Source organism: Arvicola amphibius, chromosome 5, assembly GCF_903992535.2.
Source record: "Arvicola amphibius chromosome 5, mArvAmp1.2, whole genome shotgun sequence".
NCBI lineage: Eukaryota > Metazoa > Chordata > Mammalia > Rodentia > Cricetidae > Arvicola > Arvicola amphibius.
Genome location: NC_052051.1, coordinates 118993612 through 119009310, shown reverse-complemented (window position 1 = coordinate 119009310; position 15699 = coordinate 118993612). Strand labels below are relative to the sequence as shown.

Genomic DNA, 15699 nt, shown 5'->3' with positions numbered 1-15699 from the left:
AATGGTGTCACTCTTAGACACATACAGTGATGTTCAGAATGCCTGCCCCCACCAGGTCCAGAAACGATCAATATACATGGCATCATCTATGATCTGTTAAAACCAATGTTGACAGGCAACTCCTTTGCCAGTCAAAGAACAGAACTGACCATATTTCAGTATTTTCTTGAGGAAGTTAAAAAAAAAAGACCATTCTTAGAGAAGTCATGGGGTATTTCAAAGTATCAATTTAAAAACTGACAGGTAATATACTTCCTGTCCTCTTTCTCACAACGGAATCCTGGTGCTCCCTTTTCCTGTTCATCTTTGCAGACCCTCACATTTAGCACTAATGTGTCTGTAGTCAATCTTTTCTGAAGGGTCCTTGTCTTTCTCCTTCTGTTAGTAGGCATACTGAGTATCTTTAGCACCAAAATAAACGTTTTTGTTAAATTGCTTGTGCTTTGTGGCTGAGATACAAACTTATTCACGACCCAAAAACACAGTTATAAAAGGTTAATTAGGGGGCTGGAGATATGGCTTGGTATTTACAAGCACTGGCCACTCTTCCTGAGGACCGTCAGCAGCCACATGGCAGCAGACAATCCTCCTCCAGTTCCAGGGGCTCTGATACCCTCTTCTGACCTCTGTAGACACAGACATGTTTACAGGTAGAACACCATACACATAAAATAAGTCAATCTTTTCTTTTAAGGTTACTTACTAGCTGAACTTGCATGTTTTTCTCCCAGTCTCCCTCACTTTGGTGGGACTCAACTTGCAAGCTACTGTTCCAACCTCCCAGCTGCATAGAGTACAGGCATATGCTGTCATGTTCCTCTGCTGTCCAGACTACCCTGCTGAAGAAGTAAGTCTTTTCAACATTTAAACCAGTGGAACTGAATCCAACTTCATATACAGCGAGTCTCTCAGGCACATAAAGCATTCACAAACATCCACTACTCACTCAGGCTCACAAACAAGCTCACACTCATATTTCTTTCTTTCCAGAACAATCCAGAATTACAGCTCTTTTAGTGATTGTTATAATTTTTGGAATGGTTCATTAATTTTCCAGATTCTTTTAAATTTGTAATATTTTCATTTTTTTTCTTCTTTTCCCCCAATTGTGAACCATTCCATATTGCATCTTTATTGCAAAAGTCAACATGCTTTTTAGAAATTCAGATTGTAATCGATAAAACAAACATTACATATATGAATTTAAATGTATAAACAGTTAGAAATCCAACAATATCTCCTATATACTATTACACAAGTTCACAATCTTGTAAAAACTATAATACAGGCATACTATACATAGAGAGGAAACACTATTCCTTTTCACATGATTTTTTTTTCTTTTGAAGTAGTCATCCATCAGCGGGATCTTTCTTGCTGTAAAAAACTGTTTTCCAGCATCTCAGTGGGTGGTGACATTTTCCCAATGCTCCAAGAACTGAGAAAAAATTCGCATTCCTTGGTTTTATCTTTTCAGGTTTGGGCAGCAATCTGGTGAATCTGACTGATCTAGTCACACTGGCAGTTGTCACTGCTGCTCTGCTACGGGCACCTACACACTAGGAGCAGCAGAGTTTGCCTCAGATGCTAAGTCTTTTCTCTTTACACAAAGATGCCAAGAAACCAGTTGTGGTGTGGATTCTAACAGTTGGGGATAGGTGGGAGGGGGCAAGGGGGAGAGATACACATACACATATTCAGCTATTTTATACTAACCTTAAGTGTAATTAATCTCTATTTTATAATTCATTTTTGAGTGAAACACATTGGAAAAGAATTTTAGTTAATTTTTAAGGAATACTGAAATCCCAAGTTTTGCACTAGGAACCCAAAATCTTAGTGAAAAATGATCTGGTCTTCACATTAGCACCTTTCTTTCCCAACCTCTGCCCCAGTAACAAAAAAGTCACACGAATCCTCACCTCTCTCTATAGTGAGTGTATAAAGATGTCAATTTTAAGGTTAAAAAAATCATATGAAAAGGAATCTCATTCAGTCGCATGTCATTCTACGGAGACTTTCTTACGGCTTCACTAATTTACTGTAATTTTCAGTTTCCAAATACAAAAATACAACAATTCTTATTGAAATCTATACGCTGGTAGTTTTAGTACACAAAAGAAAAAAACCCAAACAAATTATTTACAAAATTATACAGTTTAAGAAAAAACTTTGTACAAAAAATATATAAATCCTTTGTTCCCTCTATCACGTTTAAATGGTCAGGACTCAAAATATTCACCACAATGAATCTTTCCAAATATATACTGACTGAGCCACAGACATCAAGGAAATTCATTAGAGATGATGGAGAAGTAAGGAGCAGATGCTTAGTGTAGGGTACCTGTTCTACGTGTTCATTCTCAGTGGGCTCACTTCAGCCTCGGTGTTTACAGAAACACAGTGACCTGGAGAAGTCCCACTACTAAGGGAAAACTACGCAAACTTAAAAAGGACCTGGTGTTTGACACATCATTCCAAGACAATATGAAGAGGAAAGGATGATCAGAAGGTGGGATCTAACGCCTTGTCTCTATGTAACTCTAGAGTCCTGATGGTTTTAGGTTTCAGAGTGAACTGTTTCTATTTTAAGAAACAGCCTTTACTTCAGGGAACAAAAACCCTGGCATGGTTAGTGATCACCAAGAACCTTCTGCAGCCAACAGGAAGTTTCAAATTTCACACCACACATGTAAAAGTGACATCCTATGTACAATAATCATTTCATTTCCCCAGTGGTCAATACAGTGTAGTGTTGCTCCTCTGCTTTTCCATCTAACATTCAGAACACAAGGACATAAATTTACATGTATATTTTACCTAACAGATACTCTGTACAGTGTACAGTAAAAATGCACACGGTAAAGGAAACTGCCTACTAAAGTATGCATATGTTCATGGACAGCAAAAATCTATAAAATTATGAAAATATAAGGTCATCTGATCAATGTCAAGTTAGAATCTCATTTATTATTAGGATATGCAGACTCCTAACCCCCACCTCAGCACCCTACCATCATGGTCTACAGTTAGGAAAAGAACTTCAGATATCCTTAACCCTTTTATGTAACTATAACTACACTGAAGCTTTAAAGATAGGGAGGAAGCCAGTAACTCTTTCCCCTGAAAACTCTGCCTTTATTTTATCAAAAACATCACCTTATTTATAACAGTGCTGGTTTAAACCTTTTATGATGACTGATTCTTGATTGCCCAACTGAAACACTTATTTAAAAGTTAGGCCTATCATCAAAGGGATGAGGAAGATAACAGGAAATGAATGAGGGGCAAAAGGCAAAAATGAGATTAAAAAAAAAAAAAAAAGAGGACCAACTGAAGCAATGCTACTCCACATATCAAAACAAGGAAGGACGATGGCAGAAGCCCCAGAACCAGTGTAAGGAGAGGATGAGTACCACAGAGCCAGCTCCAGAGCTCTGCAGAATCTGGGAACAGAGATGGTGGTTTTGCTGAGGTACTGCTGCACATTAAACTCTGAAAAGACTGACTATAAAGCGGGCTCTTCATGGGGGAAAAAATGAACTTTTCTTCCAAGACTATCCTTGAAAGAAAAGGGTATTTAAATTATGAATATCTCCCTACTGTCTGACGACCCATTCATAATAGCTAAGAGTTAAGAAGATTCCAGGCGATTTTGACATTTAATTGAAATTTTTATCAGCCGATCTTATAATCCCAAATAAAATTTCTGAACACCCTGTCTTTACATTGTATCCAGCACCAAAAGCAGAAAACAAATGGTGGTGGAAGTAAGGTTCTAGAGAATCCAGTCACTCCTGCAGATCTTCAAAACTGCATAAAGTCATGGCCTTGGTGATTTGATATCACAGACAATTACAAGATGTGTTTGAATAGCAACTTGCTGTCCTTAAACCTACTGTGTTGAAGACAAAAATAAAAAAAAATTTTTTTTGGCTCATTGACTTCTTTAAATAATTTAAAAGTTGTTCTTCTAAACAAATTTCTAAAAATTACCAGCTCGCATTAAATTTCATCTTCGCCATGAACGAGACTCATATTCATCTTCATCTTCTCATCATCATCATGCAAAACAAATCCGAGGTTTCTGTTCCTAAAAAAAGGAAGGTACATGTTTGCTGTGCACAAACTCAAGGTCAACCAGCCACCCTGATAAGCAGACTAGTTATCAGTTTTACAAAAATAGACAAGTAGTTTATTTTCATGGCAAAACAAAACTACCAATCAGTCAACAACCCCATCTTTAAAATGGAGAACAGTTGTGCTACCTTGCCACAGTTAATACTATGTATTGATCAACTCAGACACAACAAAGATTTTCTTTGGAATGGTAACATTCAGCATTCTTAATAGAGATCTTGAATTATGCAACACAATACTATGATCTGTCATAAAATGTGGTTAACTCTCTAATAGGATATTAGAATTTGTTTTCTATCTGGCTGTGATTTGTACCTTCTAACCCATTTTCCTCCCCATATCCCAAACACACCTTAAAAATGGATACTACTATTTATCCTGTTTTATATTGAAAACATTAATAGGAGATTCCCCATTCCAATATCACTAAGAAAATAAAACGCTATGTGGAAGTCAGCCATCTCAGTACACGCCTATAATCTTAGCACCTTGAAGACTGAGGCAGCAGTTTGTGAGTTTGAAGATAGCCTGGACTACAAGGCAAAACCCTGTCTCAAAAAGCAAAAGAACAAAACTAAGTATTAGTGGATGTTTAGAAAGAGTTAATCAACTTATGTGTTGTATATACATATATATATTTGTGTACATATATACATAATATATGTACAGTGTCAATTAATATATGTACATAATATATGTACAGTGTCAATTAAAAATAATTAAAACTGACTATCTCATTAACAAAAGCAAGGAAAATCAGCAAACTTTCTCAATTTTTCTTGGGATATCTATCACTGATTTGTGAGCAGTGGATATGCTAACTTTCTCCATGACATGACATTCCACATCTTATATAAAATCTAAAATCTGACACAAAGTAGAAGTATCTACAAACATCACCAACATGAAAAACCTACTTTCTTCCCAAACTGGGAACATTCCTGTTTTTGTTATACTAACTTGTCCATATAGTCAGAACATACTTCATAACTAGAAAAACTTAATTCTTTTAAAAGCAAAATTAACAGAATCAGAAGTAATTTACATTGTGGGCTCAATGTTCTCTTAAATAACCAATTAGAATACAAAAATACAAAATTACTTCTCATATTTTAAGTGGCTAACGATTACTTCTAGAGTGGTTTTAACTAACTGAATGAAAGAAAGGTGCCATTTTTAAATGTATAGTATTTAACATAAAAAAATAGAGAGGAAGTACTGTAATTCAAATTTTATTTTAATGTTTGAACTTACCTCTTCTTTGACTTCTTCTTCCTCAGTCTCAGTAGATATAGATGGTACCTTGGGCTTGTGCCATGATATCTGTAGCCGACGGTCTTTGAATTTTGATGCTTGGTTTGCAGCCTAAAGTGTATTTTAAAAGAATATGTAAGTATGCATTTGTATTTACTAAGGATTTCTTCAAACACTGTGCTATTTAAAAATGATGTAAGGGGGGCCTTTCAGTTAAGGCAACTGCTGTGTCTGGGGCCTTACCACTGCTGTTACAGTTACTCTACTGTGCAAGGAAGGGTGGAGGATAACAAATACTTTCTTCATTCAATGACCAACCTCCCGACTCTGATATTTATATATCAAACCTTAAAATCCTATCATTTCTGAGACAATCATCTCCTGTCAGTCACTGCACGCATTTTTTTCAGTTCTGTCTGATAAAGCTCTTCCTAGCCCCTCCCCATAACCCTTCTTTACCAGAGATGAACTCTCAACCCTCCTGCTTCACTTTCCCAAGCACTAGGATTACAGATGTGAGACATAATGCCTCACTCTCTTTTCTCAAATGCTCAGAACTCCATAGCTATACATTCAACAAATGGTAATTAGAGCTGGGCTTGGTATCTCCCACCTATAACACCCTGGAGGCTGAGACCAGCCTGGCTATATTGTGAGTGCCAGAAAGGGTCTGGACTACAGAATGAGATCCACTCTAAAAGAAAAGTCACCTTGTCCCAGCCCAACTTGATTTGTTCCTTGTTCCCTTCCTTTCCTTCCTTTCCTCCCCTCCCCTTCCTTTCTTCCTTTTTTTCCTTTTCTCTTCTTTTCTTTTCGGTACCAATGTGGATTGAACTCAGGGTCTTGCACACACTAGGCAAGGTTCCAAGAGTTATATTCCTAACCCCTCAGTGTTTTCCTCGGTGCTACCTTCTAACTACTTCTCAGCAAATGTCAATGACAACATTCTATTTATTAACTTATTTCTTTATATAAAGGAATGGACCCATGGTTTTGTGAATGTTATATACAACTGTGTGCAAGCATTGTACCACTAAACTATACTTCTAGACTTAAATAATGTACATATATATGTTTTATGAAAACAGTTAAATTAGTAACAAAAAGTCTAAGGTGGAACAGTGAAATGGCTCAGCAAGTTAAAGCACTCATCCCCACAAGTTTGATGACCTCTTTGATTCCCGAGAACCAGGCCCTGAATTTTGTCTGCTGACCTCCTAGTATATGGGTGCCATGTCATAAGCAGCAGCCCCCCACCCTACATACAAAATTCTAATGTATCTGAGGTTGGTATTGTTTACTTCCTTTTATATTTCAGATTTCTAAGTTTTCTCCAATGAACACCATGAAAGACACTGCTCCACAATCAACAACTTCAACTTTTCTGCATTTCAACAGAATCTGAGGACAATTTTGCTTAGAGGGCAACTCAAGAGTAGTTTAAGTTAATCACAGTAAGTTTCCCGCAGAAAGGATCAATGCAGATGTGCGTGTGTGATACTTTTGCCTGACATGAAAACACATCACTGGCTGTGAGTCAGATGAGGGAGTTAAAAAAGTTTGTTAGGAAGACTATTGTATCCTAAAAACTGGCATAAGAAACATAGCCTCCTTTTTAGCCTTTGGATATTTTCGTTGGAAGCTGTGGTGTCTGTGGTTGCTGCAGACATTCTGGTAGCATGAGGAAAAAAATGGCTATCTGTCAACATAACAGAAAAGTAGAAGAGAAACATAGTAGGAGCTTGTGTGTTTAAGTAATACTAAAATCTCCCCCAAAAATTCTTAAATGGAAAGAAAATAGAGGGTAAGTGAGATGGCTCAGCAGGGAAAGGTGCTCGCTGCCACGTGTGACAGTCTGAGTTTGGTCCACATGGTTAAAGGAGAACTAACTCCCAAAAGCTGAGCTCCACATGTACACAGTAGCATGTATACACATACATACCACATACACAGGACAAATAAATGTAAACTATAAGGAAAGACAAGAGAAGAAAACAGGGGCCAAGGCTTGGTGGTTAAAGCATCTGCTGTGTCACCAATCCTGGTGACCTAAGTTCAGATCCCTAACAGCTACATAAAAACTAGGAGCCGGGCTGTGGTGGCGCACGCCTTTAATCCCAGCACTCGGGAGGCAGAGGCAGGCGGATCTCTGAGTTCGAGGCCAGCCTGGTCTATAAGAGCTAGTTCCAGGACAGGCTCTAGAAACTACAGGGAAACCCTGTCTCGAAAAAACCAAAAACAAAAAACAAAACAAAAAAAACCAAAAACAAAAGCACTAGGAGAACATCTGTGACCCCAGTGCTGGGAAGGAAAGCAAGGGCAGACAGAGGCAGGGCCCTGGAGCATGATGGCCAGTCAGTCTAAGCTGCAACAATAAGCTCCAAATTTCAATTGAGAGACCATGTCTCAAAAAGTAAAATGGAAAGTGATAGGGGAAAACACAGTTAATGTCAACAAACCTCTGACTTCCACAGGCACGTACAAATACAAATGCAAACACAGGAATGCATGCATACATATACACGTCATACTCAAAAAAAGACAACTTACATTTACAAAGTATGTTACGTACAGCCAGATGCATCTTGAGGCAAGTATATGTTATTTTGTAATTAAGAAAGAAGAGAAAAAAAAATTCAAGTACCCATGCCCTACCTCACTGAGTAGAACAAATAAAGCACACTGACACAATTAAAAATTGTGTGGTTAAGAGCCGGGCATGGGGGTACACACCTGTGATCCCACCTCTTGGAAGACAGAGGCAGACAGATGTCTGAGCTTGAGGTCAGCCTAGTCTCTACATAGTGAATGCCAGGCCAGTCAGGGCGACATAGTGAGAGCCTTCCCCAAAACAACAGACAACTTAATGCCCTCTACTTAAAAAATTCCTCTGTGCACTCCAAACAGTCTCAACATTTATTTTTTTAATTTTTTGGTTTTTTTCAAGACAGGGTTTCTCTGTAGCTTTGGTGCCTGTCCTGGAACTAGCTCTTGTAGACCAGGCTGGCCTCAAACTCACAGAGATCCTCCTGCCTCTACCTCCTGGGTAGAGTGCTGGGATTAAAGGCGTGAACCACCACCGCCCGGCCCAAACAGTCTCAACATTTAAGAGAACAATTTTCCATACCGCATTCAGTCAAATCTCTTCAAGAAAGGATGAAGGAAAGTGCCAAAGTGCTAGTCCTGTTTGTGTCTTTTAAACTAGACTCTATGACTTAAAATTATCAGCTTCAGGATTAAATTTATAAATCCTTAATGAGAATTCTTCATAAACCTCTTTAGCATCAGCCAGGCATGGTGGCACATTCTGGAATCACAGCACTTGGACAATAAAGACAAGAGGATCAGTAAATCAAGGCAAGCCTTGGTGATATGGTGAGTTTGAAGCCAGCCTGAATTACATAGGACTCTATCTTAAAACAAAACAAACAAGCAAACAAAAAACTCAAGAGCAAGAGAGACTGCTCAAAGGTTAAAAGCACTTGCTGCATGTCCGGATGTACTTTCAGTTCCCAGCACCCTCACAACCACTTCTAACTACAGTTCATTGACTAACTAACTCATTGACTTTGATCATTCCCCCAACCCCCACCCCAAGACAGGGTTTCTCTGTGTAACAGCCCTGGCTGTCCTGGAAATAGCTCTTATAGACCAGGCTGGACTCAACTCATGGAGATCCACCTGCCTCTGCCTCCTAAGTGTTGGGATTAAAGGCCTCAGCTCCTAAATGTGAGGACTATAGGACACACCACTGTATCTCACTCAGCACCATGCTTCTGAAGCCCTATGAACTAAAAATAGTTTGTACTTTATTAAAATGGTTACTAAAAGGGGAAAAAAAAGGAGACTAGAAATAGATTTCATCATTTAAGAAGCTGAGGCAGGGATTTCACGAGCTTGAAATAAGTCTAAACTATATTGTGAGTTCTAGGCTAGCAAGCAGTACAAAGTGAAACCCAGCCTTCGAAATCAAACAAAGCCAGTTTGGTGGTGTGTACCCATAAGCCTAGCACTAGGAGATAGGACGAACAGGAAATCTAGTTATGTCTTGGCTACACAGAAAGCTTGAGAAGCTAACCTGGACCACAAGAGATGATCCCAATAAACTTCAAGAAAGCATGTAAATAAACAGAAAAGCAGAATGAACAAAAGGAAGGGGAGGGGAGCAGAAGAGAACCAGGGGAAAGGAACGTACAGTCAGGGGAAAGGAGAGAAAAAAACACGACAGAGACCATTTGTAGGCCACAAAAGCCTATATTTTACAACTTGCCTCTTTACAAGAATAAGTCTACCAACTTCAAAAAAAATTTCTTTATTCATGTATGTGTATGTGTGTGTGGATCCGTGAGTGTATGCCTTGAGTCTACAGGTGCCTGAGGGGAAGAGAAGAAAATTCGTTGGCACTAGACTTACAGGCAGTTGTGAGCTACCCAACATGGGTGCTAGGAACTGAGTCCTTTTCAAGAACATGCCCTTAAGCCAGCAGTACGTCACACACTTTAATTCCAGCACTTGGGAGGCAGAAGGTGGATCTCTGTGTTCAAGGTCAGCCTGGTCTACACAGTGAGTCTAGGATAACCAGAGCTATGTAGAGGAAACCTGTCTTAACCACTATCCCAGACGGGAGGTAGGAAATGTTCTTTTTTTTTTTTTTTTTTTTTTTTTTTGCTGAGTCATCTCTCTAGGTCCAAAGTCTGCCAATTATTGGTACACACTATTAAGATCTATGTTCCCTAACAAACACTGCAAGTATGCCAGACTAAATTTCATGGTGGGGATCCAGGCTCTGCTTAACAGAGTCCCATTCTTACAGCATCAGGTAATGTTCAAGATGTCATTGGGGCTGTGTTATCATCTGGAGGCCTGACTGACTGAAAGTCTATATCCAAGCACATTCCAGTTCTGAGAAGTTAATTCTGTGGAGCTAGAGAATTGAGGGTTCTTGGTTCTTACTAACTTTGGAGTACAGACCACTATCAGGTCCTATAGTCAGTCTATCAGCTTGTTGAGGTCAGCCACAACTCCTTGCCGTGTGAGATTGTTCACCAGAGCTAAAATCAACAGTCTGGTCAAGGATATATAAAAATTGACATAAATTTGGTAATATAATGATGCAGTCACATCCGTCACTGTTGCTACACATTATTTGTTCAATAAAGCAAGTCACACGTACCAGTCAAAAAGAAATGTGTAGTGTTCATGAAAACAAGGAAAGGCATCTCCACTTATTAGCAAATTTTTTAAAACTGGTAACATATTGATGACCATGTATATAGAATAAGAAATAATAAAATCCATTCTTTCTATCTAAAAAAAAAAATCTATGTTCCTATGTTGTTATAGATAACTGGACTGCATATATTATGCTTAGTTTCTGTGGCTCTGTATGTGTTCAGGTGTGAATCTGCTTGTGAAAGACTATGGCTGACACTCGTGTTTTTCCCAGTACATTTTCCTACTTTTTTGAGACAGAAGCTCTCACTGAGCCCTGAGTTCAACAACAGGCTAGTCTGAAGTCAGCAAGCCTCAGGTTTGTCTATTAGCCCAGCAATGAGATTATAGGTGTACTCTGCTGGCCTATATTTACGTCTGATAGGGATCTAGACTCAGTTCTTTATGATTTCCACCAACTAAATTATCTCCCCAGTACCACTAACATGCATTTTCACGTAAGTGAGGCCTTCCTTATCATGATCTGCATCAGCATCTTTTAACACAGAATAGGGTTAGAAATATTTTTCTCAAGTAAGATATCTGGAGCAGGGGGGTGGAGAAGTTGGAAGAGGAGGTTCAGTGAAATGGCTTAGCAGATAAAGGTGCTTGCCCAAGCCTGATGACCTGAGTTTGAACCCTGGCACCCACAAGATAGAAGAGAGAAACTCCCAAAATTTGTTCTCTGATTTCCACATACATGTCGTGGTATAATCACCCTTACTCCCAAATAAGTAATGTAATTTGTAAAAAGTTGCCTAGGACTGGGAACCTGGTTATCTTTGCTCCGGTACTTGTCATCTGTATGATCATGGTGGGCAGTTTAAGATTTAATGTTGAATCTGAAGAAAAGATATTCACTGGAGACTGGAGATGAGACTCAACTTATACAGTGATTGCCTAGGAAGCACATCCTCCTTAGTTAAATCCCCAACACTACCAAAAACCAGGCACAATGGTGTATACATGCCTGTAATCCAAGCATCACTGAGATGGAAGCAAGAGGATCAGAAATTCAAGGTTATCCTTGCCTACACACGAAAGTTTGAGGATAAACTGGGGTATTTGAGACCCTGTCTAAAACTTTAAGATATTTTACTGTATAAAATTTCACGTTTTTCATACTTAAAGTCATTTAACATTACAAAAACTCATTTAAGAAACTCTAATTCAGAAATGTCTAACAAATGAATTAATGAATAAAAAGCTGGAAAGAGAATATACTGTACAAGTTTGTCTGTAGTCAATCTCTACTTGTCTGTAGTGAATGTCAACAATGTATATAGAATAAATATGCTTACTGCCCTAATAATTTGAGTTTTGTCTCTATTCCAGATTAATCTGTTGCCTAGAAATACCTGGGAAACTGAAATAATCCTAAAATCAAGTCTGTCTTTGGAATGCTGTTCCACTACAAATGTGTTTACAAAGCTTATTAAGGAATTTCAGAGCAAAACCTACTTCCTGACCTTGAAAAATACAATAATAAAAAATTGGTAAAGTCCAAGTTTTAACAACTAACATTACTAACCTAGAAATCATTTGATATTTATAGATTGTAGCAAACAAAGTGCTGAGTGCATTGTTTTTAGAGTTAGCAAGAGTTCTATGAAAAACTTACTGAGAAATGCTGAAGCAGTTCATCCTTTTCCTCCTCAATGAATCCTCCAACTGTGAGAGCTTTGGGGCGGTGGTCCACTACCATGTGATTTAGTGAGCCCCGCCCTCTTCCTCGACCTCGGCCTCTTCCTCGACCTTGGGAGGACATGGTTTTTCCTCGTCCCACAGGTAAAATACCTAATCTTGCAGCCTAAAGCACAACAAGTACATTGCTATATTATTAAACCTTTATTAAATAAAGAGAAAAATCTATTTTTGAGATGTTATATAAGTTAAATCTCACCTCAACTTGTAACTGACTGAGCTTTTTTCGTAATTCTGTTGTGTCTTCTCCTGAAGAGAGCCTCTTGTGGAGATCCAGTTCAGTGTCTAGTAGCTCCTTCTGGGCCTGAGAAAAGTTAACAGTGAAAAGGGAGACTTGAAGTAAACACTAAGATCTTATTCAGAGCATTACAGCTACACAACGCCAGGCTTCTGAAAAAAACAGGACAGAAAAGACATGGGTGCTCTGAGGAAGTAAACCCTCACAGACATAATACTGCATACACAGCCAGCACAATGACAATATTTATCAATTTTACACAACTGTGGCTCATACCTATAATCCCAGGCCTAAAATCAGAGCCATCTCAGGTTACAGAATGAAACCCAGTTTTAAAATAATTAGTTAATTAAATAAAATATAAAATAGTACAAAGAACAGTACAGAATTACTTTCAGACTGAACTCTATAAGTACTGCCACTCCTTTCTGTATGAGACAAATCACTGGTCTTCAGGTAGCTATGGAAGATTTGCCTTCACATGCTCTTTATTTTTTATTATATGTATTTGTGTGCATATCTATATGGGGGTTTGCATAGTGTTCAACAAATCCAGAAGAGAGTGTCGGATTCCCTGGAAGAGGTAGCTGGAAGTCACTTCATGTGGCTGCTGGGAACCAAACTTGGGTCCCCTGGAAAATAGTATTCGTTCTTAACTACTGAGCTCTTTTTCTCTAGCCTCCTGTAATTTGCAAAAGGTACAGGCCAGTCTAGGCTATATAGAGAGACCCCCATTTCAAATAAACCACACATATAAACAAAGACACCTCCCCAGAACAAAAAACAACCACATCTTCCCTGAAAAATTAAAGTTTTAGATCTGTAAACATATAAAAGGCAAATCCGGAAGTTCATTAGGGCTGGTGTATATGTATATGTATATTCATTGGTACAACACCTGTTTAAAATGCACTTGGGCTGAGGTCTACTCGAGCACCATCATCTGTCCAAACAGGACTTTAAACTTATAGCATCAGTGAAAACAAATTATTCTCTAATGGCCTGATGCTCTCCTACTAGTCCACAGAAACGTTACCAGCTGGTTTAGGGCTGTCTATGGTTGCACTGCACTCTCAAAGAGCCAAGCACATCACAGATGTCCTGTGAATTTGTTAGAGGAGGAATGCAACTGGATACCTCCGTCTTTGTCTTTACTTTGGATGGTGTAGAGACGGCAGAAGATGTTTTTAACTCATCTTTCAATTGTGAGATCTTCTCTCCCAGTTCTTTCAAGGTCTTCATTATATTTGCTCTTTCTTCTGGTTTCATGTTTTTGTTTTTTTCTAGCTTAGAAATTAGCATCTACAAAATAATCAGAAAAAAAGTAAACCTAAACTAAGTAAATTTAAGCCCTAAAGCCCTACTACTATAACGTTCTACGTGACATTTCAGAATGCAAAGGATGAGTTCTTACTCTACCTTCTGGCATTCTATTTGCTTTTCCAACATTTCTTGCTTCTTTTTCCTCATGTCTTGCTGTAACTTCATTGCTTCCTGAATAAAGGAAAGAAGGAAGTTAGTAATGGATTTAAAAAAAACAAAAAATAATCAGCTAACAATACACATTTCTTCTTCTCTGAAATGGACGTTCCCTCCTCCATCAAAATCAGATGAGAGCGGCAGTGGGGTGGGACATGGCTAGTGCACAGCTGTGAGCCCACAACTCCAGAGACTGAAGGGAAAACCCAAGGAGTTGTCTAAAAACCAAAAAACCTAAAAGGAAGCCTTTGAATAACCTTCCCAATAACTCCAGTACAACTGTAAAATTTACATCTATACTTTGTATCTTTAAAAAAAAGCAAATTGTTTTCACTTTCCAGTATAATAGGCCAAATCTTTATTTCTGAAGCTTAAAGTTTTAAATTATGAGATACGGCTGTAAGTTACGAATAACCAGGATTTTTTTTTTTTTTTTAATTTTTCAAGATAGGGTTTCTCTGTGTGGCCTTGGAGCCTGTCCTGGAACTCACTCTTGTAGACCAGGCTGGCCTTGAACTTACAGGGATCCACCTGCCTCTGCCCCTGAGTGTTGGGATTAAAGGCGTGCACCACCACCACCACCTGGCTTCTTCTTCTCTCTTTTTTTTTTTTTTTTGGCTTGGAAAATGTTGTTTCTACATTCCTGAGACTTAAATCTTTCTATGGAGACAATACATATAAACATCTGTTTCTGCCAGGGGCTGGGGTGGCGGTGGCACATGTCTTTAATTTCATCCAGCACTGGCAGAGGCAGGTGATCTCTGTGCATTTAAGGCCAGCCTTGTCTACAGAGTGAGTTCCAGGACAACCAGGGCTATATAAAGTAATAAATAAATTTATTTTCTATGTAAACAGCTTACACCTAAAACAACAGTTACTCCAAGCTGAGTAATATGATGAACTGTAAGCATGTTATACTTAAGAGAAACATTATCTGACTTTTAAAAAGGAATTGGAGGGCTGGAGAGATGGCTCAGAGACTAAGAGCACTGGCTTCCAGAGGTCCTAAGTTCAATTCTGAACAATCACATGGTGGCTCACAACCATCTATAATATGATCTGATGCCCTCTTCTGGCATGTAGGAAATGGAATATTGCACACATAATGATAAATAAATAAATCTTTTTTTTTTAAGGGTACTGGAAAACCCAGGTCTAGCTAAGTGGTAGAATACTTATATAGCATGTGCCAGGCCCTGGGGTTTCCATTCCCAGCCTCATCCCACCCACCCCCAAAACAGAAAGAAAACTGTCTGCTTTTCTTCATTGAATGAATGAAAAAAAAAAAAAAAAAAACCAAAAACCAAAAACAAAAAACCAACCCCAAAAAGTTAGCCAGGAATGGTGGTGAACATCTTTAATCCCAGCACTCAGGAGGCAGAGGCAGGAGGAACTGAGTTCGAGGCCAGCCTGGTCTACAAAACAAGTTCCAGAATAACGTGGACCACATAAGAAATCCTAATTTGACTCTACCCCTTATCCCCCACAAAAAAAGAAATATAACATATAAAAAATATTAGTGATTATAGCTCGGTGTACTTAAGGCTCTTCTTGTTTTAATACTTATAACCAAAAGAACAATCTATTCCTTGGATTTAATGTGACTACTGAAGGCAACTGTCGAGCCTTTTTCAGTTTGCTCGTCATTTTTAAGTGTATTAAATGAGGAGAAA

At 38.5% G+C, this 15699-nt stretch overlaps 1 protein-coding gene across 2 annotated transcripts in view; it reads right to left on the bottom strand.

Moving 5' to 3' along the window:
- Positions 1-5180: 5180 nt before the first annotated feature.
- Positions 5181-15699, bottom strand: part of Rbm27 (RNA binding motif protein 27) — a 63974-nt gene continuing 53455 nt past the window's right edge. Inside the window, exons 15-19 of one of the 2 annotated variants that reach the window (XM_038331065.1) lie at positions 13967-14041; positions 13685-13849; positions 12509-12613; positions 12227-12415; positions 5181-5505 (exon numbers count right to left, since the gene is read on the bottom strand). In XM_038331065.1, coding sequence (XP_038186993.1) covers positions 5332-5505; positions 12227-12415; positions 12509-12613; positions 13685-13849; positions 13967-14041 — 708 coding nt within the window. In that variant the 3' untranslated portion in view covers positions 5181-5331. The remainder of the gene's footprint in view (positions 5506-12226; positions 12416-12508; positions 12614-13684; positions 13850-13966; positions 14042-15699) is intronic. The other variant, XM_038331064.1, reaches the window with a different exon arrangement.